The 25,010-nt window shown below is 42.4% G+C and overlaps 1 protein-coding gene across 1 annotated transcript in view; it reads right to left on the bottom strand.

Annotated features, from left to right (window-relative positions):
* The window catches only part of RND2 (Rho family GTPase 2), a 178,143-nt gene that overhangs the window by 25,798 nt on the left and 127,335 nt on the right, over nucleotides 1-25,010 (bottom strand). Inside the window, exon 4 of the mRNA XM_069237760.1 lies at nucleotides 382-516. Coding sequence (XP_069093861.1) covers nucleotides 382-516 — 135 coding nt within the window. The remainder of the gene's footprint in view (nucleotides 1-381; nucleotides 517-25,010) is intronic.

Raw genomic sequence — 25,010 nt, 5'->3', positions numbered from 1 at the left:
GTACCGGAGAGTACCGGCCCATTTAAAGCACTGCATGCAATACAACACAAATCGAAATTCTGAGGCTGTTCCAAACCCCACGTCTTAAACTGGAACTGTGCAATAAGACTTTTCGAAATATAAGACTACAAAAAAAATAGCACATATAATAAAAACGTTGGCATGTCGTGAATCAAAGGAGTGAGAGACAACCAGGATACTTCTCAAACAAATGACGAGAACTCGAACATCATATTCAATTTAGACACAATGCTAAAAACTGAACGCCTATAACCAAGAAAAGGGGTGTTAGATGACACAATCCACTAATTAAAGACTTAAAAAAGCCTGTCAACAGCACAAGACCACAGAGGAGATGTGTGGCAAGAGAGGACGTCTCACCTGTTCGTGCGTGACTGGTATAAGCCTCTGTTTGGAGAGCTCCCGGAGAGTGCTGACATCTGTCCTCATGTCTAGTTTACATCCAACCAGCACCACCTTTGCGTTGGGGCAGAACTCCTGCGTCTCGCCTTGCCACTGAAAGAAACAGAAGACAGACTGGTTAGTTTCATTTGGTCCTGCACCCTAAGGGTGCATGGGAACAACTCAGCCGTGGTGGTAGTCCTTGAATAGAACAGGAGCAGACACAGTCCTACAATGACTCTCAACATGAACAAAGACACACAGGAAAATTAACCTAACTTCAGTTCCATCTCTTACATGGTAAATTAATTCCCATCACCAAGACTGCAGCACTTGCTGTTTCCAACCATCTAGAAAACGGAACACTCCTTCACCCGCCAGACACAGTGCTTTATTTGTAAAAAGAATAAGAACTGAATCTCAAAGTTTTGTTTAAAAGCCCACAGTCGGTGCTATTGAAGGTCAGGGGGCCAAATATTAAAGCTGCATAGCATCGAATCCACCTCTTGCCTTTTTAACCCAACACCAGGCACTCTCTACCCCTTTATGCCACAATTGGAAGTTCCTGATTTCTCCCTTTGTCAAAGTATTTATGTCTTTTTACCACTTGTGTGTTTTTCACTTGCTTGCCCAGAGTCAAAGATTGATGAGAAAAAATAAGTGCTTGTCTCTACAAATGAGTGCCAGTGGGCCCCACTGGCAACCACCAGCTCAAATTAACCACTGCAGACTGTGGCACTCACTCACTCTCCTAGAATGCTAAAATCCCTCACGCCTCCCATAGTATGGACAGCGTCCCCACTTCCATCAGAGGCTATAGCACCCAACCCACATGAAGCACAGATAAACCTGCCATCATAACTTACTCAGACTCTGTCAGAGACTGTTAAACCCCTCCATCATAAAGCACAGGTGGCTCGATTGTGTCTTACAAGCAGCTACACACCCATCCTGTAAAACTCACATCTTAAGGGAGAACACCTTCTGACAGGAGGGAACTGGCTACACCCACATAGTACACCAACATCAAGACACAGAACAGCAGACATCACTTCAATGCTGTGCAGTTTACTCAGGTTGTTGATGAATGTGTACTCTTTCATAATAATGGATTAAACCATGATCTGTGACTGGGGGTGCGTGTTTGAAAAGTTTCAGCACTCCGTCCATCATCTTCTTGGTTTGCTACCCTTTCATAATTTACATCGAAATGGCTGCCTTAGATGATAACAGCATTATACAAAATGAATAAATAAAAAAACACGATAATTTACTATCACTAGGCACAATATATTCCAGTAATAACCCTTCCACTGGATATTACTGGAGTTTTGCTGTGGGTGTTTTACTACTACTGTTTAGTTATACATTACCTGATCCTCTTATATCTATGAATGGGGTCTAGCAGTCCGTCATAGTGCATAGTTAAGTGTCCATATTGTATTTTTTAAGTACTAGTAATTATTCTATCGAAAAAGTTGCGCCAATCAAGAGCCCCACAAGTTCTCACCTAGCCAGAAGAACGAATTTGTTGCTATTACAATTAAACTTCTTTTGCCAGTTGCACATGAAAAAATACCGTAGTCCCTCATTTGTTGCTCCAACATCTTTGGAAAATACAATTTCCTCATTTAGGAACACTTTGCAATTTCAAAATCAAGCTCCATTTACTTTTTAGGAGGTTTGCCACATGCGAAAACGAAATTAAAAAAGCTGTTATTTATAGGTCCAGGGGAAACTCAAATTATGTCATGTAATTAGGGTACTTTCGTGAATTTCGATGTACAAGTTACACACAATTCCCAAAATGATGGCAGTAGACAATGCTATTATTCCACTCTTCTTATAGCAAAGGAGCCAAGAACAAAGCAAACAACCAGGAGGTGTAGCAGTTGTTTACAGCAATTGGTCTGCTTTTGCACGATATTTTACTGCAAAATGCGTCATTGCATAAACAATTGTTATGTACAAAAATATAGTGCTAAATGATAGATTTGCATTTTATGCTAATAGGTGAAATTTCTCTAAATTTTCCCGAAATTTCATGTAATTACATGAAAGCAAATTTGTGGAATTTCAGTCACACTCCCAATTATGACTAGCCTTCAGCATATTTGTTTTTTTCACTCTGCATCATCTCATGTAAATAATTATTGGGTTTAGCGTGTTTTACATAATTTTTGATTTTCAAACACTTTTCACAAAAGCTGACTAGAGACTGGTTCGATCAGACAATGTTATGCAGGAACTGTGAAACTGGATGTGTTCCATGTCTGCATAGGTTGCACAAGCAAAGTTCACTGTGTGAAAAGAGTACTCTATGGTAAATTCATGAAGGAAGTCTTTCGCATGGCTTTTGTATGCGAGGGCATACCTCCCATAAATTTTCACACAACTGACTGCTCAGGTGTCGATCTCGTAATATCAAGTTATTTTCATGAAAATTATGACCATCACACCTGTAAAATAGTTTGAGACCCTGATAACATTTTAAAAAGGCGGCTACAGATACTTGCAGGAACCCAAGTTCTTAATACTTCATGTTCAAAAGACCAAGTTTCCCTCACCTTCCTCTGACCTCCCAAGCAGCCAATGGGATGAAGAAATGATCTCCAGGTTTACAAATATCCAGGTATGTCATCCTGTATCACATCATTTTACCCTCGGGGACAGCGTAACCTCTCAAGATTTGATGTCAGTTTAGCTATTTTTTATCTATTATGTTTTGTCGAAGCAGATCACTCAGCACTATAGGCGATGGAGCAAAACAGTGGGTAGTGGCTTTGGGTGTACCAGTAAGAGAGATCCCCAGGAAAGAGAGGCAGTCACAGTGTGCTCCTGAAGACATGCCACGTTGAACAGCACAAAGGCAAGAGATACATAGATTAAGAGCAATAAGGGCCATATGTAGCAAAGTGTTTGCGCCTGGCAAACAGCGAAAAACGCTGTTTGCGAGGCGCAAAACCCTCTTTGCTATGCAGAAATGCATTTTGCGAGTCGGATCCGACTCACAAAATGCATTTCCGACTCGCAAATAGGAAGGGGTGTTCCCTTCCTATTTGCGACTCTCAATGCTATTCATTTTCATTTGCGACCGCCTTCGCGGTTGCAAATGAAAGCGCAGTTACCATCCACTTAAAGTAGATGGTAACCCAGTCGCAAACGGGAAGGGGTCCCCATGGGACCCCTTGCCCTTTGTGTCTGGAAAAAATAATAATTTTTCAGAGCAGGCAGTGGTCCAATGGACCACTACCTGCCCTGAAAAATACCGAAACAAAAGGTTTCGGTTTTTTTTTCTAAGTGCAGCTCGTTTTCCTTTAAGGAAAACGGGCTGCAGGTAGAAAAAAAAAAAAAACTGCTTTATTAAAAAGCAGTCATGGACATGGTGGTCTGCTGACTCCAGCAGGCCACCATCCCCGTGAGTGCCCATACTCGCAATGGGGTCGCAAAATGCAACCCACCTCATTAATATTAATGAAGTGGGTCTTTGCAACCCCATTGCGAGTTGCAGAAGGTGTCTGAGACACCTTTTTGCATACCAAATTGCGAGTTGCAATTTGCGAGTCGCACGGACTCGCAAATTGCAAGTCGCAATTTGGCTTTTTCCTACATCTGGCCCTAAGTCTCTCTTGGATTTCATACCACACCGTTGCATTATGGAAGTTGCAGTCTTTGTTCACTTCACATGAACACCGAATAAAATACCATACTGCATCGTTTTTAAATGGAATCCCCCGTCTTGAACGGATCCACAAGGAAACCCTTTTTGGAAGGTTATGCCAAGGTCGACAGGGGAAGCAGATGGAGAAAAGAAGGAAGTGTGGCAAATGAGAGTCTGGATTAGGAGAAAGGGGGTTGATAGCTAGTGATCGTCTCAAATGTATGTCCAGGAGAATTGGATCCGTGTCAGATTTTCAGGCTTTCCACAAAGGATAATACAATATATACAAAGAATCGAAATGAAAATCATTTACGTCGTCAGTGGTCATCCTGAAAATCTGCCATCATTCTAGCCCTTCTAAATCTATGTTGGGCAGCTGCGAGACATGATAAGACACTAGCCTCATCTGACAGTTCTGTCTCATTTTATCTGCAACGTAAGTCCCATCCGCAATCACTCATGTTGACTTCACTGTCACCATTCCGATTGCTTTATCCACAAGACAGATGAAAAGGAACTTTGAAGACGCATAGGTCGAGAATTGCAATGGATGCTGTATCTCAGAAGCACATTTCCGCACTGTAATCAGATGAGAGCATCTCCTGTGGACTACTGTACATTTACAGTAATGTGCTTGCAAAGGCTGCCTGGTTTCAAATCCTTAGGAGAACAGCCCCAGGCCTGACCTGTCCTGCATAGCAGCCCTCATTCAAGTCACGTGGCATTTCCCCTCTCCTTGCTTCACAGCCGCTGAAAGATACCTTGACAAAGAACTGCTTATCCGTCTTCTCTCTGCCATCAGCAGAGAGTTTACTGTCAAGAACGATTTTTTATACGCACTGACTTTGAGACGTGGGATATAGAGACAGAGAGGAGAAAGCGTCAAACTATTGTATGACTTTCAAAGTCACCCAAAAGTTTTGATATTGATGCATGAGCTACTTGGGCCTAAACAAAATCACCACTCAAACCCCCCCCCAAAAAAACAGGATTGAATTTCAGCATTTTGTTGTAAGTAGTGTCTATGTGCCTGGTCAGAATCTTACGAATCAGGTAGATATAATGGATATAATGGATGTGGTCTTTGGATGACATGTTGGAGATACAAGTTGCAATACTTTCTCACCACTGCATCACATCAAGCAACCCTCTTCAAATCAGTTTTTATCCTTGTGCACCAGGGAACATAAATGCTAAATATAGAAGTGCTTAGAAACAGACTAAGCTCTTCCATATTAATCACCATTCATAAGAAATACTTTTATAAATAACCATTTCCGATTATAACATTTACATCTCCAATCATTATCCTCTTACCCCACTGCCTCGTGGCAAGATGGAGAATTTTTCCCCGTATTTGTTCTTGCTTCATGTATTAAATAATGGTCACTGTACAAACATACAATAGTATTTTGCTGCAGAGGACTGACGTACAAACATAGCCTGCCCAATCCTATGAAAGCAGGTACATAGCAATGAGCTTCATTTCAAAGTACCACACAGGGTTTCAATGTCAAACATTTTCAGTTTATTTCGACCACAAAAAGTCTAAATTTGATGGCATTTTGTTTAAGATGTGTTTCTCAGCATCTGTTTAAAATCTGGATCAACTTGACCTTCTTTCCTCTGTGTCTGTTCCAAGCCAAGTTGCGTTTTCTACCAGTGGGGATCCACTTGGTAAACATGTGGATTGGTTCCAAATTGGGCCTAGTTTTACTCTGCCCTGTCTGTGACTCCCAGGGCTGCTAATGTAGAAAAGTCAACTAACTGATAGGGTCATACTGGATCCAAGTCACCCGATTGGTAGGACAAAGGCACTCATTAGATCTAGGTCACATGACAACTACTGTTTTTCTTCCCAATTAAATAGAACCTTCAAAGCATCTAAGTTAAAGGGAACAGGTTAAGTATGTTGCCTGTTTGGGCCTGGAAGGGGCCTAGGACCGTAAACACTGTCTCTCTACATCCACACCACTAAGTAAGCAGCTACTCAGCTCTACTCACCATTACTAGTGGGCTCTTGCGGGCTGTCATCCCTGGGTCCAGCCCACCTGCTGAGAACTTCAATGGGGCGACACCATATAATGCATGGAAGTGTCTGTGGAATTGTGCTGCCAACTGGAGGGCACATATACAAGTTACACCAGCCCACATAACTAACCATTCAATACTAACTAGACAGGTGTGTGGAGATCAGAGACATCTGCCACACCTTGCGGGTCACCAGAGAGCTGTAACATAGTCCAGCCTGCAGGGAGCAAATAGTCATTGATTCCAAACTGGGCCTAAACACCAGCATTCCATTATGACAAAAGGATGTGATCTATGAATGAGGTATGGGAAATCTGCAGAAATACAACAACAGAAAATAAGGGACACAGGTATGTTACTTAGAGTAGGCTACACTTAGAGGAGGCATGCAGATGATGGAAGGTAAGGAAAGAGTCACTCAATAGAAAGGAGACGGTAACAATTAACAGTTTTAAGCCTATGTGAAAAGTCTTTCCATGTCATGCATTGCAGTTATTGTGTTATGAGACTCGATGCTTGGCACTTTGCTGGATGAGGATGTGTGGGAGATAGATGAGCATTTTTATAATTTGTGGTATGCTGGCAGTGCCGATTAGCTCTGCCTGTCTTCTTATTATTGGTAATTTTTTTATATGTTCTCAGCTTCAGTGCAAACTGGACCAAATGCATGGAATGCTTTTCTTGAGAGCCAAGACTCATCCTAAGAACCAGCAATAACAAGGAACCACTGGGATAATCACTAACCTTGGGTTTTGAAAGTAGCATGTGCCTTGCACTCAAAACACTTCAACACCTTGTCAAAAGTAGTAGCTATATAAATGAAAATATGATACAGGCAATAGTGGGGTCATCTCTTGAATGCATTAGGATAGCTGATAAGCAATTTAGTCACTGCTGTAGACAATGCTTAATTTGTAAAAAAAAAAAAAAAAAAAGTAAGTGTGGGGCCCCAGTTTGCTCCATAGTTTGTGGCTGACGCTACTGAATGTCCGTGTAACAAGTAACAAGGATGCATTCTCTTGATTCCACCTCCTGCCTCTTTAATTCACCACCAGATACTCCCTGCCCCTTTATCTCATTCTTCCAGGTTTCTTTTCATTCCTGCTTTCTCCCTTTGTCAATGTGTTTCCGTTGTTCTCTTTGTCGCCTTTTTCCTCTTAAGTTTTTCTCTCTTTGCTTTGAGTGAAAGTCTGCTGAGGAAAAATGACTGCCGGTCCCAAAAAATGAATGCTGATAGGCCCCACCTGCACCCATCAGCTCAAATTCAGCACTGGCTGTAGATTTGTGCTAATTTCTACAAACATTTGATCAACTGACTGTCTTTTTAGAGAGTTCTCGGACTTCCCACGTCATGATGAAATGCAGTGGAAGTTTCTCCTTCTGTTCTCCTTGCCTTTAAAACAAAAACTCTATGTAGACCAAACCCACTTCCTGAAATCTAACTTTGACAACACTGTGAAATATATAGCCAATATTAGAACCTGAACATGGAAAATTCCTGGTCACCCTGATGTTCATTCCCTCCCTGACCATATACAGTTAGGTTTAGAACAGGCAAAACACAAAGGAAAATTAAACACTGTCATCTTAAGGTGTTGGTACAGCAGTGATTCCTGTTACAAACTTGATTGTTTTCCAGTTGCTCTATCTAGTTCCAAGGCCTTGGACGAAGGATAACCAGGCGGTTTTGCCATTAGACAACTTCTGTTGCATCTCTGTCTTCTCATTAGATATCATAAGCAGACCATACTTTAATTCAGAACGTCCTGTGGGTGGGCTCCAGTCAAAAAGAGTGAGTGGTTGGGACAATTCCCCATTTCTATAATCACCTATATCTTTTTAAGAGAGCACTGCAGTATTTCTGTTATTTAAATTGGATCTGTTGTTTTGTATAGTTGAATGAATGAATTAATTAATTAATAATAATAATAATAATGTTTGTAGAACATGAACAAACGCAAGAAAGCTTCTTGGCCCGAGAATTTAAATGTACATTTAGCAAGACTTTGACATTTTTCATGGCTTTCAATTCAATGTGCTTGTATAGACAAAGCATTCTAAGGAGAGGGCAGCTGCCAGAAAGGAACGACTACCTTGCTGAGATTTTTCAAAGTGTGGTATGCTGAAGAGAAACAGAGAGCCTGAGCATAGAGGGTCTCTTACCAGAGTACCTTGGAAGAAGGTTCTGAAGCGCACAGTGGCCAGTCCCATAAGCAGCTTTACGCACAAAGCAGTCATGAAAGTCTGTCCTCTGAACCCGTGTACATTAACAGAAGCAAAACTGTTTTGGGAGTCTGAAATTGATGGCTGGTATGGTGGCAAGAGAGAGGAAATGTGATAAGGTTCTCCAGTGCACTGTGCTTTGTGGGAATGTTTTAGGGTTTAGGGTAAGGCAGTATCTCTTCTTAACAGACAGCAGAGGGCGGTATCTCTCCCTAACAGTCAGCAGTGGGAGATATATGTTCAGGCAAGGTGCAGCTGTTCTTAAGCCAAGTCACTCAACTCCAAGCATCAACAGGTTTCAGACCAAGGTGGTACCCCCTCCAGTTGCATCCGCTTGCCCAGACTGATATTTCAGCATAAACATTAACAATACGGAGAATAGGTGCACTTCTCAGGTTTTAGTTTATAATCTGTCCTGATGCTTTTAGTGCTATAAAAAAACGAATAACCCATACGCGTTAAGAAAAAATATTCACTTCCTCAAGTCCTGATGGTGTTATATCTAAAGGGCACTTTTGTTACCACGAGGGATGTCCTCCTATCCTCTAGTATCATTAAATCCTCTTTAAATTCGGAGCATTGTGCATTATCTATCGAATCTTAGCTGGCTCAGTGCAGATTTCCGAATCGAATAGATGTTTGACACATCAGTCAGCCAGAGAAAGTCATTATTTTCGCGAAACGCCAAGAAATGTTAATCCAAGTACAAGGATTAATGAACATTATGAACTAGACCTGAGAAGAGTGACCCTCACACATTTTATTAAAATACGCTCCTAGGCCAAGAATGGGTAGGTAGCAACGTTCCGGACTCTTAAAAGCTCTCGCATCATCTTGGCAGATAGGCCCCACAGCTGTTATCAATGTGTGAAGGGTCACTGAAGCGATCATTGCTGTTTCATTAGAACAGGCAAAACACTACCAATGACTGCTGTTGCAAAAATGTGGCGCTTGGGGAGTAACGCCCCCCTGCGCCCTCTTTGTGACTCATAGCTAGGGCAGGAAAGGGGCGAAAGGCACAGCCTGGGTTCAACATATGTTGCCTTTTCACAGAGTGCCCTCCGCCCCCAACTCGACCACCTCAAACACACCCCTAGATCCCGTTCCCATAAACACCCACTCTCTCTCTCGCTGCCTTGGCGTCTCCCCAGGACACAGAGAATAAAACTCCGATTAGGGCCCACAAGATAAAACGCATAACTTGGCAGGCTCTGCAGGCAAAAGTCTGCCGCACGCTCGTGCGTACGGCTTAAAAGGCGCGCGCCTGCACGGTACAGCCAGGAGCTCCTGTGGTGTCTGAGGAACAGATGCGCGTCTGCCATCCGGGTGCCCTGACAAACGAACTGCGCATTTTATCGAAATAAAACATGTTTTAGGTCAAGAAATAAACTAAAGCAGAAAATGCGAAATATTATAAGAAGCGTTTTTTGAGTCAGTGAGCGTCAATCAAGAGAAAGAGTGACCACTTCCTTCCATGTTTTGTAATTTTCCTTGGAAGGAGGGGTTGGAGGAGGAGGGGAGAGACAGTGGGGAGGAGAAGGGGGATAGGGACACGACACGGTTCGCTCCGAGTCAACAGGTAAGTAGGTTCTGTCAGTCGTCTGCCGGATCAATTCGCGACAGTACATAGTTCTTCACTGACAATCTGTGTATGTGTCACTGCACAAAGTACAACCGATTTGAGTCTTTTAGGGCAGTGGTTCCCAACCTGTGGGTCCATGAAGCCTCTTCACAGGGTCCGCGACTGCTTAGAAAATGTTATAATTTTAACAGATTAGGTCCCCAGCTTTCAGTAATGACTCAATAGGGGGTGGAGGGGGGCGGGAGTCCTGGCTTCCAATAATGATTCAGTGGGGTTCCCTGGCTTCCGGTATTGATAATGCAAAGGAAAGGGAAAAGAAAAGAGGAAAGAGAAATATAGGAAAACAATGACGATCGTAGAAAATAGAGATTAAAAAAGAGCCTACCAGGGTGAGATAAACAGACAGGAAGTGCAGAGTGGTGGACGAATGGCATAAGGTGGAATCAAAACCCTGGTACTCAAGGCATTCAGCTCCTAAGAAAAACTCATGGCTCCTGCAGTTATATTTTTTATGAAACGTTCACAGGCCATTTGCCCCACTGTAGTCTGTGAAGTATTTTGGCTAGTCAGGAGGGTAAAAAATACTCCAAGGTCTGGTGTCTCTCCAGAAGATGTATTTGATTTGTTAGGATCTGTAATATAAACAGACAACTGTGCAATTAAGACTCAGTTCCAAGATGGCACCAGATTACATCCTTCTTACTGCTCTACACTGGAAGTCCCTTCTCACATTGTAAAGGGACATTTTACAGTATGGGGGGTGGGAAGAGGAGTGCAACCATGTAACTCACACTTTTCTGTGCATAAACAGCCATACTTGTCTCTCGACTATGCAGCTCCCAGGCAAATCCTTTGTACATTGCACCGACGAATCTCAGAAACAAGCTCTCAATGGGTGTGAAGGTGCAGAGGCACTGGGGACCAGAACCCTGAGGGGCCCATTGAACACTGATAATTGCTCTATTTGACTACCCTACAGCAGTCAAATGTGTCGTTTTTCTTGCCTTCACCAGGCCCCATGGCATCCTTACCATGCTCTGTGCTTACAATCCAGGGATTCAGGCTTCGCTGAAAAAAACAAAGCCTGCATGACTGATGGTGAATGCTTTAGTCCCACAGTGAATGTCATTTAGACACAATTCTTTACATCGTGCATCCTCGCCTATTACTTGTCCATTACCCTTTTTAAAGAATTACTACCCCGGTTTGGGTAGCTAAATCTCGATTTCTAGTGCGTACAATTGGGAATTCTTTGGGATGGTTTGGGAATTGATGTGCAAATACAAAAAAAAGTCCACAAAAACAAAGTAGAAATCTTCGGGTACTAAAGGCACGGATCTTATTAACTTTTTTGTTATTTTTAGAGTTTTAGGAAGTGCCACAAAAGCAGAGCTTCTCCTCTTAGGATACTGGTGTGAGACCAGGGGTAGGCCTGTTCCACAGTGGCACACCTCGCCATCATGCAGCTGAAACCGAGAGGCTGAGCTCTGAGCCCCAGGTGATGGAAGCAAACTATATTGTGTTAAGAATTTAGATGTCAGACATGTCTATGGTTTTTACAGAGTTAAGAGGGCATGACCGAAGAACATCGATGGGTTATTCCCCAATACGAAACACGTGTTGGCTGAGGCAGAGGTACACCTGATATGTAACATCTGTACACATGGAAGTTGCAATGTATTTGAATACCCTACATCTACATACATCAAAGAGCAAGATGTCGATTTGAAAACAATAAACTACAGACTGGTGAACTATAATGAAGAACCAAGACGCCTCTGTTTTTCTGAATGAACTTTTTATTGATAGCATGTTATTGGACTGTACTGGTCCATATTCCATGTGATCAAAAAATGTACACACAAAGATTTGATATTGATTTTGTGAGATGCGTACTGTTATAGTGAGTGCCTCATGTGTCAAAATTGTTTTGTCTCATAAACATGGTTTTTCAGATTTAGGGATAAAGGTGTTTCCCTTATGAGTGCACCGCTTTACTGATATTCAAGTAACCACACATGTGCCGGCTGGGTCTTTGAGCACCATTTCTCCATTGTTTAACAACCTCTCTTTTTGTGTATGACTCTCCTTTGACCACCTGACAAGGGGCGTAGTTGGCAATGGTGCAGCTGGTGCAGTGGCACTGGGGCAGAGAGCTGTGTGGGGCTCTATGCACTCTAGTTATGGATTTATGTTTTTTACTTCCCAAAAGGGGTGGCTGCTCCGCTATGGTGGAGGAAACCCCCCCCCCCACTGTAGAAAGGCAGCAAAAAGCAAAAAATAAAATGATAATAAAAACATTTTATTATCATTTTATTTTTCGGCTTAGCTAGTCTACGGACTAGTGTAGGACAAGGTGGGGCCAATATGCACGTCGGGTTGGTCCGGCCATCTTAGATCAGCCAAACCGACACGCACACTTAGAACTCTCCACCTAAGCTGTGTTTCACAGCTGGTTGGAGACCAAGTGCTGGCTTCCACTGCCTCACTGAGTGGCATTTCAGTCCACTCAGGCCAATCCCGCTGCTTCTTTGTTGCTGGGTAACAACATGAGAGAAGCATCTGGATTGGGTGGGCAAGGGAGCAACAAGAGAAGAACCTGTGGCGGGAGCAGAGGAAAACACAGAGGGCCGGCAATGGCAGGTAAGTTTTTTTTAAAAAATTTATCAGTATTCTCCTCTCCTCCCCCCAGCTCTGTGCACAGCCCCTCACGCTGCCCCCCAACCATTCCTTGCAGCAGCCGCCACTGCTTTGTATAGCAGTTTGGGGGCCCATTTTCAATGCTCGCACTGGGGACCTTGGCAACACCACTGTACCTGGCCGCATCTCACTTGTGTAATGGTCAGTAACCAATAAATCATTGTTACACTTGCTGAGCAGGGGGGCATGGACTCCAAAGTAAGATAAAACCAACATGTCTTCCTCTTTTAGAACCATAAGGAGCATGACACAAGAGGCATGAACAAACGCATCGCCTACCACAGCGTACCGTATGAAACAAATGTACCAGACTACACATTAACACAAGGACAATCAAAGGCAACACAGTAAACTCAACTCATTAGAACTTTTCAATCAGAATTTACCTTCCAATCAGGATCCAGCACCATTAACAGAGTTCAGATCAGGTACTCGCAGAGCTAGGCACATAAGCAGGGTAAGTAGAATGAGTAAATTTACTTCCATGGTGTTTTCCACATAACTATGGATTTGCTGCATTTGCCACATAGTTCATCATCACCTTCATAATTTGCAGATTTCAAGCTCAAACAGATAAAAATGTGCTTAATAAAAGTGCCACACATGCAGCGGTAGACCCTTTTCAAAAGGAAGTGGTCACCCTTTAATTCGCTGTACTGAGGTGTTAAACGGATACTAATGAGGTGAAACCTTTACCCAGACAGTATTAACACAAGTTAAAACCAGCATCAGACTGGGATTTAAAATAGGCCTGGAGACAAAAATAAAAGTGGCCCCCACTAGTGAATCAAATAGCTACAAAAGTGGCCAATATTTGCAAGTAGGGGCTGTTTTGCACTTGTAAAGGCACGCTCTATAGGTGTTTTTCAAGGCATCAGCCACTGGACGCGTTTGCATTTGCTGCAGGCAATGTTTGTGGCATTAGCAAGTAATTCAATAGTTGAAAGAAAACCAGGCCCACCAGACCTTTAAACAGGCCCATACATTGACCTGGAAGACAAGCCCACCGAGCACTGCCTGACTGCACTATAGGCCAGGCTGGAACAGGTGAAAATGGCAAACTAGTGTCAAGGGTACCCCCAATCCATCATACTGGGAATTTTTTCAGAACGAAAATATTATCTTTCATCTCTGCTCACCCAATTAAGGGAATGTTGCATTCAAACTGTAACGAGCATCATTGAGCCCTACTCACCTATCAAATTGAATCTCACAAGCAATGGGCATCTTTCGATCCTGCTCACCCAAAAAATAAGGAATCTTGCAATAAAAATCCGTAATTTGCGTCAGCGTTTCCATCCACCTATGTAAATAATGCCAAACAAGATGGCCTATTTTACAACATAGCAGTCCGGCCTTACAACATGGGAGTCGCACCTTACAGCACGGCCGTCACGCCTCACAACATGGCCATCATGCCTTACAAAATGGTAGTTCCAAGTGTCGTGAGTGAATTTCAAACGTACTCTTCTGTCCACAGCTTCAAACATATCGGAACAATTGTGGGTAAAAGGGGAGAGAAGGTGTTGTAGGAAGTGCAGAGCCTACACCCAACAACTTAATTAGGATTCGGACTTGCCCTGTTCCAGAAGGAACATAATGACGGTAGTGAATTAAAATTTTCAGCAGGTGCTGAAGGGATTCTTACAACGTTAAACTGAGTTGGACGGAATCCTACTTTGCTGTGTTGGTGCAGTGGCTGAAAAAAGCAAGAGCTCCAAATGGAATTGGTCAGCAAAAGCTGTCCAGCACCAAAGCCCTCAAAAGTGCAGAGAATACAAAAAGTAGTTTTTAATGCATTTTCCAGGAGAAATTGCTGGCTGTTCAAAGGGGGGGCCACTCTTAGTAGGGTAACTTAATAGGCCCTGCCTGACAAGGACAAAGATGATCACTACGTCCCAGAGACAGATGTCCCTCTGCTCACTGCTGTCCTGGTAAGTCTCAACAACCGTTCCCAAGAGCACTCAGTGCACACCTTTACTAAGGGAACACACAATGAAATCTGACGCCTTCAAAGGTGACCAGGGCTCAGAGGTCAGGACCCCTGTTTTCAAAATGGTGGCCTAAAAGCAATTGCTTTCTCAAACTTAAGTCTCCACCCACACACTGGAACACAACAGTTAACAAACCAACCAGAAGGTATAACTATTATTACAGCTCTACTGGAATAAGAAGTGGAATTACACGCAAAGGCAGCTTTGAGTGACAGGTGCAAGCTGCTTCCTACACAAGCGGGATTTAAAATCTTTCCAAGCGTATAAGTACTTTGATAATTTTTACGTCAGCCAGTGAAGCTGTTTCTGCTACAGCATCCCGCTAATGCCTTTCAGAAGGAGATGCGCTTTACGCTGCTTGCTTGCTGACGAGGCATGCGTATTGATGATGCAGTTGAGTAGTGATGCGTGGCAGCTTTTTTTGCATTATTCAATGGATTTTAAATTGGAAGCAGCCTGGGGGTCTGCAGCTATTATCGTGTGCCCCAGACTAATCAAAAGATACCTGCAAGGAAGCAGATTGAGTGTGCATCTATGCGCTTTCTTGCTGCTCTGAGCTAAAGGTAGGAACTGCCAAAATGGATGAGCACACATATCTGTGAAATTAGTAGTCAGCCCCTAATGACAGGTGACAGCATATTTATTGCTGATTTTCTGTCTGCTTTGATTGGAAGGCCCTACACCATCACTAAAGTTATCTAACATTCTGTGCATGCTTTCGACATTGGCTTAGAATCATCTTGAATTTGGAACCAGGCCAATTAAATCTGCCTCCACATACAACCTTCTATAGTACAGCAAACGCTGCTCAGTCTCCAGCTCAGTCTTTGCTGACACCCTTTGATTATTCCCTTCTGTCCCACGTCTTTGTAGGACTGGGCTCTGACAGTAAAGCTGCCAAACAGACTTAATGCTAACAAAAAATATAATGCTGGTTGGAAGTGCATGGGCAACCATCTCTATGAATAATTCCATTCGATTTTTCAGAAGTTGCACCATCAAGCGCCAACACAAATCCCTTTTTGCATCCCCAAGATACGCATGCATCCAACTTGCTGTCCCTCTATCATAACTCTTCAACACTAGCCAACCATATGCCATCCTGTCTCTTAAGATTGTTGATGCTAACCATATACCTTTACTGGAGTTGCACCATCAAGTTTCCAGACAAATCAAATCCTATTTTCCATCCCAACAGCGGCATGCATGCATCCATCCTGTCCATTTTTCATGAGTCTTCTACACTAGCCAAACATATGCCGTTCTGTCTCCTAAGAATGTTGATGCTTGCCATGGAACATCTCCCTGTGTGTACCTGTGGTAAAATGTGTCATGTAGTGGTTACTCCTGTTTTCTCTCTCCGGATTAAACTTCTCCCAAGGTGCCCCACCATTCCCTTGCGCCTCTTTGCTGCCTTACACACACTGATGTGTTTTTTTTCTGCTAGTGGATAGCTTAGCCAAAAGATCCCTCTTCTGTGTGATGGTCGCATCACCCATTCACAATGCCCTCCAAGCATGAGATCCCTTCCGTCCCATCTTTTACTGCTCCTGTGGGTTCTTCATCATAAACATTGAGTATTAAACATGCATAACCTCACAAACGCTGCATTAAAGGCCAGCACGAATGTTAGATGGTACCAAGTTGTTTATGTAGCATATTTGCACGAGACACTTCTTAGTATCCTCGATGCACTGTCAGACCTTGAAAGCCTAACCGGGACAATTATGTACCACATGTATTTGGTCCATGTGAGGAGAAGATTGGTAGGTGTACTTCGTACCTCTAGGGAGGGTTGTATGTCAGAATATCATTGACAAACTTATTGTCTGACATAACCATCATATCCTAATTTTCCTTCAGTCCATGGGTCACATAGTCAGCCTGGCAACTACACACACCATTAGTTGTAATAAGCACTAAAAGAAAATCAACTCATGTTATTCAATGCAAACGATGGTCTTAGATCTCCAAAAAAGCCGAAGCAAGTAGAAAGAAACAAAATGACACAAATCAAACTTACGTTCCTCAGTTAACAGCTGTCTTCGTCTTCATACCAAACACCTTCGCCTAAAGCATATTTCTTAAAATCTTTGCCAATATAGTGACAAAGCTGAAATAGAGCATATCTCCCAAGAATGCTTTTGAGTCTTGGGAAGAATGCAGCATTTCAGGTTTTTGAATACCTCCAACCCAGGCCTTCACTGGTGTTTTGTAGGTCTTGAAGTGAAACACAGCCACAGGGCCATTCCATAAGAGCACATTGTGCCTTAATCATGCTGCTGCGTGCTGAACACCTTGGAGCCAAAACGATGCAAGACTTGCCCTAAACAGGCAATGGTAATCAATCAATACTGAAAACGTGCATGGGGCTTAAACAGTAAAAAGACCATCTTCCAGTCACAACAGCAAAAATACAAAGATTGTACAATGAAACCAAATAGAGCTAAGAGACAGTCAAGATCAAAGAGGCATAAACTGAGTAAAGACATGCAAGTTTATAGGGACAGGATGTAATCAGGTTGATGCGTCACTTGGAGTTCCTGCAAGATCGATGAAGATACTGCATGGGTTGAAGCAGTCCAGCAATGATGTGTCAGTATCAACTCTGCACCAAAGCCAATCAGTCAACATAACCCACAGGTGGAAAAGCACAGCACCAGGGCACAGGTAGAGTCTGTGCTTCATACATTTCGTTTTTTAAAATAGTAACATGCAGCAGTGTATACACCAGCGGGTCTTAGCCTGTGGTCTGCAGACCCCTCAGGGTCCATGACGCTTATTCAGGGAAGTCTACAACAGTTTATAAAATATCAGCAGATAAATAAATTGCATGTAGTTAAAAAGCAAAATTGAAAATTTTGAAACGCTCTGTAAACGCAAAGAAATTTGAAATTCGAAGTTAAATATAAGTTGGTATCCTTGCCTTGGTTCGTGGCAGCAACAGAAGGCCAGCAAACAAAATCTAGTATGGTGGCCTCACCTGAAGCACTGCTGTGCATTGAAAAGTCAATGCAACATGCTAGGATATAGCATATTGCTTATCTTTATCAAATAAAATCACATTTTGAAAGGATGCAACCTCATAAACATAATTAAAATTAATCTTTTGATTTTTGTATATTATTATGTTTATCAACTAAATAAAATACTGCATGCTTTTTAGGGGCGAGCGCAAAGCACTCTGTCTCCTGCAGTAATCTCTCTTTGGGCTTCTAACCACGCCCATGTCATGTCAGTCACTTTCATTGGTTCGTGGGCTTGCATTTTAAAATCCGCTTGCTTTCATTCGTGAAAGGCATGCATACGTCATGACTTTTCCGGTGTTTAGCCCACCTACACAGCACCGGTAAACTACAGAAAACATACGATGTTCCATGTTTTCAGCAAGGTTTACGGACTACTTTATATTTTTGTTTTCCACGCAGCACGATCGCGCTGGGGTTTACATAGCGCAATAATAATACAACAGAACAACAAATAGACAGAGACAAAACACTTTGCAGTTCACATAAACACCAACTAAAATACAGTAACCCCCTTAATCAACCCTGACATGGTCTGGGAAGTAAACAGATGCTGTTGGAGGAAGCAGCGAGATGCACATAGCCAATAAAGCAGGCGGATATAAGGTAAAACTACTTTCTACTGTATTGAAAATTGTGGAAATCGGGCTCCTCCTTGTCAAAAAAGTTACTGCTAAGTAGGGAGGGAAAATCACTGCTTCGCACCTCTTCATAAGTGGTTGTGAGGGATTGGAGGGATTGAAAGGTGCTGATAGATAGATAGATAAATAGATAGAACACTTTCGTATAGCAGTGAGATAGACAACATGCTTCCATGTGCAAATGTTCATCTTTTCTTGTACTATTCTGTTTCATGAACATGATGTGTCTACATAATTACACGATCGCTACTGTAGTATAATCAATCCTGTCAGGTCTCAAGGCATGAGCTTCAGATGTCTTTTGTTAAATGTTAATAAAATATTATAGCATCTAAATTTAGGGAGCGAGTTTCACTGCTGTGCCCGTACCACTTTTAATGATCACCTTGAGTTCAGCAATTTATTGTAGACAGCTGAGTATAACAACCTGGCACCAAGGGTTGTGTGAGGCTGTGAAGTCTGCAGAAGTGCAATTTCACATCATTTTTTTAAATTCACAAGTGTCATGAAGTGCAAAGCCTCTAAAGATTGTTTAATAGGAAGGGAGGCTTCAGCGGCCCTTCGTGGTAATGGGAAACTGTTCACACTGCTCCTGAGGGCCGCCGGCAACATCACGAGGACTTCCACTGCCATGATCTGGGATTCGGGGTAGGACCTTAGGCGATGGGGGTAATCGCACACCACGCCTGCTGAGAGGAGTCTGCTTGTTTACCCACAAAAAACCTCTGAACCGTAGCGGGTGAATAGAATTTAGCCCACACTAAAAGTCTCCGCCTACCAGGTTCCAGTGCTCAATTTGAGCCAGTCAGGCACCACCAGTACTCATTTTTAGGGACCAGGAGCTATTTTTCATCATTAGATTTTTGCTCAAAACAAGAGAAAGAAAAGCAGAAAGGGTAGAAGAAGGAGTAGAAAAACGGTAACACATGGAGAAAGTACATCCAGCAGGAAAAATATCTCTAAACAGAGCTAGTGTTATGAATAGACGACAATTTGCTGGAACACCAGAGAGAGTGGAAGTGAGATCACACACATTTTGACCTCCCCTAGTGACGTCACAGGTTATTCTCCTTGTTCCACCCATAGCCCTGCAAGAAGCTCCAATTTGCTATAATGGGCAGAAGGTTGAAAAGTAGTGACTGCAGAAAGTTGGCACTTTAATAAAACAATTACAGCACCACCTAGTAGTGATTTCAAATGACAGATGACAAGGCCATAAATATAGCCTTGTGGGGAGCTTTTCAGAGGTGATATTTTGCCTGGTGCATTTCAAATCCACAGACTATTCCTGAGTGCATGGGTTACCATAAAGGGCTAGGGGCTGGAACCCCGGGTGATTCCTGATTGTCACTGCCAATGGTGTTATGCACTTTGAAATGCTACTGTGCATATCCTAATGCTGGAACAGTCAACATCTTGGTTTCATATTTTGAGTGAGTTTAATACAAATTCCAAGTGTGAAGTTAATTCAGACCAAGGGGAGTCACAGGAAGAGCACTGTATCACACAGCAGTATGCAAGAACTTCCTATTCACACTATCGAAGGCTAGATAGTGTCGGCTACTATACTGCAAGTAACCCAAGAGAACACAATCAAGGGAAGAAAAGTATGACATTGGGTGGAAATGTTGAAGAAACAGCAGTTGGATCTGAGGGTGAGGAAAGCAATGTTCTGAAACACCCTTAAAACATCTAACTGCTTCTTCAATGCTTATGATTTGAAGAGAAATTAATATGTTTAATCGACTGGCCAGTTCGGATCCTTAAGTGGAGCACACAGATAACCACACAAGCGAGGCATAAGTAACATCAAGAAGTCTTGAAGCACACACGCCACAAACAAATAAAAATAAAGATAAATAAATAATGTCCCCACATGGATCGCTCACCTCCAAAAGGTCTAATATACTCAACACGTGGACACTTCTGATACCAGCCATCTTTCTGAGAACTTCTATGGCGGCACCGCTAATGACTCAGTGCCACATTCAAAAGGCTGTGAGACTCCAAAAACTCTGTAGGCTGTGATGAGACAGAAGCCAATAGGGCTCTAGAGGCTAAAGGGAGGAACATCATGCAGAAATTAGCAGAATAAAAGGCTCCAGGGCAGGCTTTTTTAATGGAGTGACTAAAGCAGTTTAAAGCACAATAGAACCTTACCTGAGGAAAGCAAGGAGTTAATCACCCTAAAGATGACCCAAGTGAGTTAAACTCTTGCTACTGGTATAAGCCGAGCTGCGCGTCATAAATTCGAATTCCAGAAAACTTAACTTAGTCTTACACACCTCAGACCTAGGTATATTGAGTACGATTAAATTGTGTGATATCAACACTTGTTATTACTGAAGAATTGTGGTCTGAAACACAATATGAAAATCACGTTATAGTTGTTAGTTAAAAATAGAAGTAAATGCAGGCAACAAGGAAAGTCAAAGATTTCAAATTTAGAGCAAAAAACATATCATTAGGAAACCTCTGTTTTAGGCTGTCAATAAGAAAGAGTAGCTGGTAATCCCTCCGGTTTATAAGGGTTTCTAGTGAGTATTGACTATGTCTGGGCAGACTCTTACCATCTTCCCTGCGCCTTTTCTTTGTTCAGTGCTACTACTTACATTTTTCTTTTACACCCTTCAAATACCTGATAGGTGTGGACACAGAAATATTGGAACAACCAAGGAAAAACAAAGTTTCAATGGCCATTGACAGTTTATTTTCGTCTTCACTCTGAATTGTGTCTCCTAAAGTTTAGATTTAGCAGCAACATGCACCATCTACCCACACCGTCATTTGCCTTTGCTCTGTGTGCAGCTTGACTGCATAACATAACCATCATGCCATCATGACCAGGGCCATTGCTTATCTTGCAGACACGTTAACCTTCTCTTGTGGCTTTCAGCACAGCTGCAGCCAGGACACCATCAGATTGCAGATTAAGAAGTGCAAAATCAAAAAACAAGCATTTGCAATGCAGTAGGTCTTGCATATTTCGAAAAAGTTAATTGTCGTCTTTTGACAACAGCGCCCACAAGCAAAAACAAAAAGAAACCTGGAAAAAGAACACTTAACCAAATAAAATAGAGCTAACTTTTTAAAATAAAGCTTTGCAATATTGTTTGTCCAGCTGGGCACGTTTTTTGCCAGTCACAAACCTTCTGTTTGCGGGGCAATCAAGATTATAACAAAATAGTACTTCAAACCCATCGGGAGCAGCGGACCAGCGGACGAGCACTAATTAAGTTGAAATCAATTAGTGCTTGATCCCTGCTCCACACTGAGGAACAGAAATGATGACAGACATGCCTTGAAGAATTACGAGGCTGTCAAGAAGAGTGCGTCGCAAACCAACAAATGGTGAGCGACAGGCAGGCACCAAGCCCTTTACTAATCACAACAGCTTCTTACATAAGAGACGCATGTGCAAGCTCACGCACTCGCAGGCTCGACCCTAACAAGGAAGCAGGCTTTTGCATCTATGCACCCGAACATCACTCCCGAATCAATAAAGATCATCCTAAAGCTGCTCCAATGTAGAAAAGAGTTGAAGACACACTTCTTTAAATAACACTACATCACAATGCAGTAAACATCCACTAACCAACATCATCTCCTTCTGCTCATTTGCATCATGCTGCCCTTTGCCTCTGTACAGTACTTCACAGCTTTTTAACTAGGTTTTTGCTTTATAAATGCTACATACAGGCATGCAACGTGCATAAACATAATGCTTAGTAGTAAAGTGCATGTTTGCCCTTGGATTTGCTGCAACTGAATAACAGATGTTTGTTGTCACCCAACACAATGTTCTCATTTTAAGGACCAGCTGGGTAGACTCACAGGAAGTCAAACCTCTGACCTTGGGGTCAAACACAGGAGCTATTAGCCCAGTGAGCTATCTGACCTATCTGATGCATGTGTTTTGTTTGACTGTATGTGTCTATGTGATGTGTGAGCACATGCAAGTGAGCTTTTGAGTATTGTATGTGTGCATTTGTGAATGCATGGGTGATGTTCTTTATACATGGAGCTGTAGGTCTCTGAGCATGGTACCTGTCTTGCTGGGGCCTATTTATACATCTCTTCAAGTTTATTATTGTGCATGGGCACAAATAGATGTATGTCTGTTGCTCTGTAATCGCTAGTAGTGTGCAAAATGGGAATTTTTGGTTTTGCATAATTATGTGAAATGTCTGAAAAATCACACAAATTTATACAAAAAGCAAACTAAGATTTGACATCCTATTTTTGAGTGATTCATTTGGCACTACAAAAAGAGGAAAAACAGCAAGCTCAACAAACAGCAGCAGATTGATTTCTGGTCATTCATGTTGTTCAAGATGAACCGTTTACACAAATAGCACATAATTACATGACATGGCACATTAGCATAAATTCTAGAATTCACTTAACAAGAGTAATGACAAATTACCAAAATTACACCAATGAAATAAAAATGTCAACCAGTCTACTCATCGAATATGCATGTATGTGTGATCTGTATCAATATCGAAAGGCCAAAGTTATTGGCCTTTGGATATGGGATTTTACAGTGTTTGTTTTTCTTCATGCTATAGGCTATGGTAAATGTTATTGCAAAATGTAGTATTGCTGTTGTTCAAAATGAAAACATTCAATTGGTCTGGCCTTGGGAAGCGTGGAATTTCTTGTCTTTAACATTTTATTTATCAAGTGAATGTAATGGAAATCAAAGGTGCTTTCCTTTCCAGGAGGCTGTGCATACCTGATCAAGCAAAATGTAATCACTCCCAGTGTAAGATAACCAATGAATGACGTGGGCTGACCCACCGTCAATGCTGTAACAGGTTGAAGCAAAATGTGAATGACACTTGAATAGACCAATAAATGAACAAGGGCTGACCCAAAGCCCCTCTGTGGGTGTATACAAATATAGTTTTATTAACTATTTATTGAAAACATGAGACTCACAAACAGAACTTCTCTAGGCTAGGCCTAATTGCCTGTTGGGACCTCAAGGACACACTACTGTTCTTCCAGCAGGAGGCAACACAGCTGATGGAGGGAAGTGGTCCCTTCCATCAGAACAGCTGCTGGGAACTGGCACGATTGATCATCCGCTGATATATATTACCCAGGGAGAGGGGCGGAGGTTCTGAGTTAATCAGATTTTTATAAAATTAATGAAGCTGTGTACTTCATTACCGACTGCACTTAGCAAATGTGGATGAGAGCATTCTGCTCCCCACGGCAGCGCCATAATAGATGCGCTAATAACAAAACACCACTTCAAACGCCAAAAGGAAGTCTTGCTGATTACATTAATCTTTCCTGCTGCTTGTATATTATTACTTATGGATTGCTGCATGTCCACCAGGGGCTGCGCTCTAGGGTGGCGAGGAGGGAACACGCATTTACCATTCAGGCAAGGAGACAATGGTCGGGAGTCTGTGTGGATAGCGCTGGATAAAACAGTCTAAAATCAGATCAAAATCTGTCAGATTAACAGAATATTAAAATTCTGCTATCTCAGAATATTATTACATTTAACAAAACGGAACACATACAAATCTGTGAACGTCCCCGTTCCATGCACCGTCATAAACTGTTCCCATTGGGTGGTCAGGGTGCCATGGGTCAAAATGCAAGCAAGGATAATGGGTAGTTCCCTCTTGGGGTGTAAAAATGCCCCAGTGCAGGGTGAAGAGGGCCCCTCACCTCCCTGCCTTCCAATTACACTGCACCTGTTGTACCACTATTAGCTGTGCCTCTGACTGGTCCCATACATGTGGATTTATCGAACACTTCACAATTCTTTTCCCTATCTTCAAACAATTATGGTCTCTAGACCTTGGTTATAATCTCATCCTCTGTATTTGACCAAAGAATTTTTGTGATTTCTTGGCAACTCATTTTATCTTCATCAAACTGTGTATATATGTAGAGTAATAAGGGTGGAAAAATTGGTATGATGTGATGTTTAGTACTGTTCTATTATATGCCTATTCCTCTGCCCATCAAATCACTTCCTTGTTTCTGTAATATTTTCTCAAACCCTATTTTACCCACTATATTCTTTCTACCACTGTTAGAAATTGGGTTGTTGGTTGACTGGGATGTGGACCTTAGTCAATCAGCAACCACACTCCTAGTCAGGGTAAGTGGTGGGATGGGGGGGAGGGGGCAGGACACAGCCTATTCAGGTGTAAGTGAGGCTGTGGCCCGCTCCCTCCCCCCCATCCTGCCGGGATGGCCCATCAAGACCCATTAAGGCACAAAAACACTCCCATTTTGTGTGGCTGTCTAGGGGGAATACCAAAAGCCCATCTGTCACCTACCCCACGCAAGTGATAAGAGACAGACAGCAGGCACCAAATGGCTAAAGTAAGAGCATGCCAGCTTTCTAAATGTGGCATTTTCAGAATTGCAATTTAAAATCTGACTTTACCATAAGCTGTGATTTTAAATTGTGATTCTAGAGACATCAAACTTGAAACGTTTGTCTCTTCCAGGTTGTGACTTACACTTTTAAGGTGTAATAAGGTAATCCCAACGTTATCCTATGGGTGAGATAGTCCTTACTGTAGTGAAAAATGACTCTCGATAGTTTAAAAAATATATGCCCTGCCTTTCAAATACATTGCCCCTTGCCCTCTGGGTTGCCCAGGGCCTACTCTAAGAGTGACAAATTTATTTAAAAAGGAAGGTTTGAGCCTGGCATAAGGTTTATTTTGCCAGGTCGATATGGCAGCTTAAAACTGCACACAGGCTGGAATG

This window comes from Pleurodeles waltl, chromosome 6, assembly GCF_031143425.1.
Source record: "Pleurodeles waltl isolate 20211129_DDA chromosome 6, aPleWal1.hap1.20221129, whole genome shotgun sequence".
Classification (NCBI taxonomy): domain Eukaryota; kingdom Metazoa; phylum Chordata; class Amphibia; order Caudata; family Salamandridae; genus Pleurodeles; species Pleurodeles waltl.
Note: the sequence above shows the minus strand (reverse complement) of the source record. Positions and strands in the feature narration are given on the sequence as shown.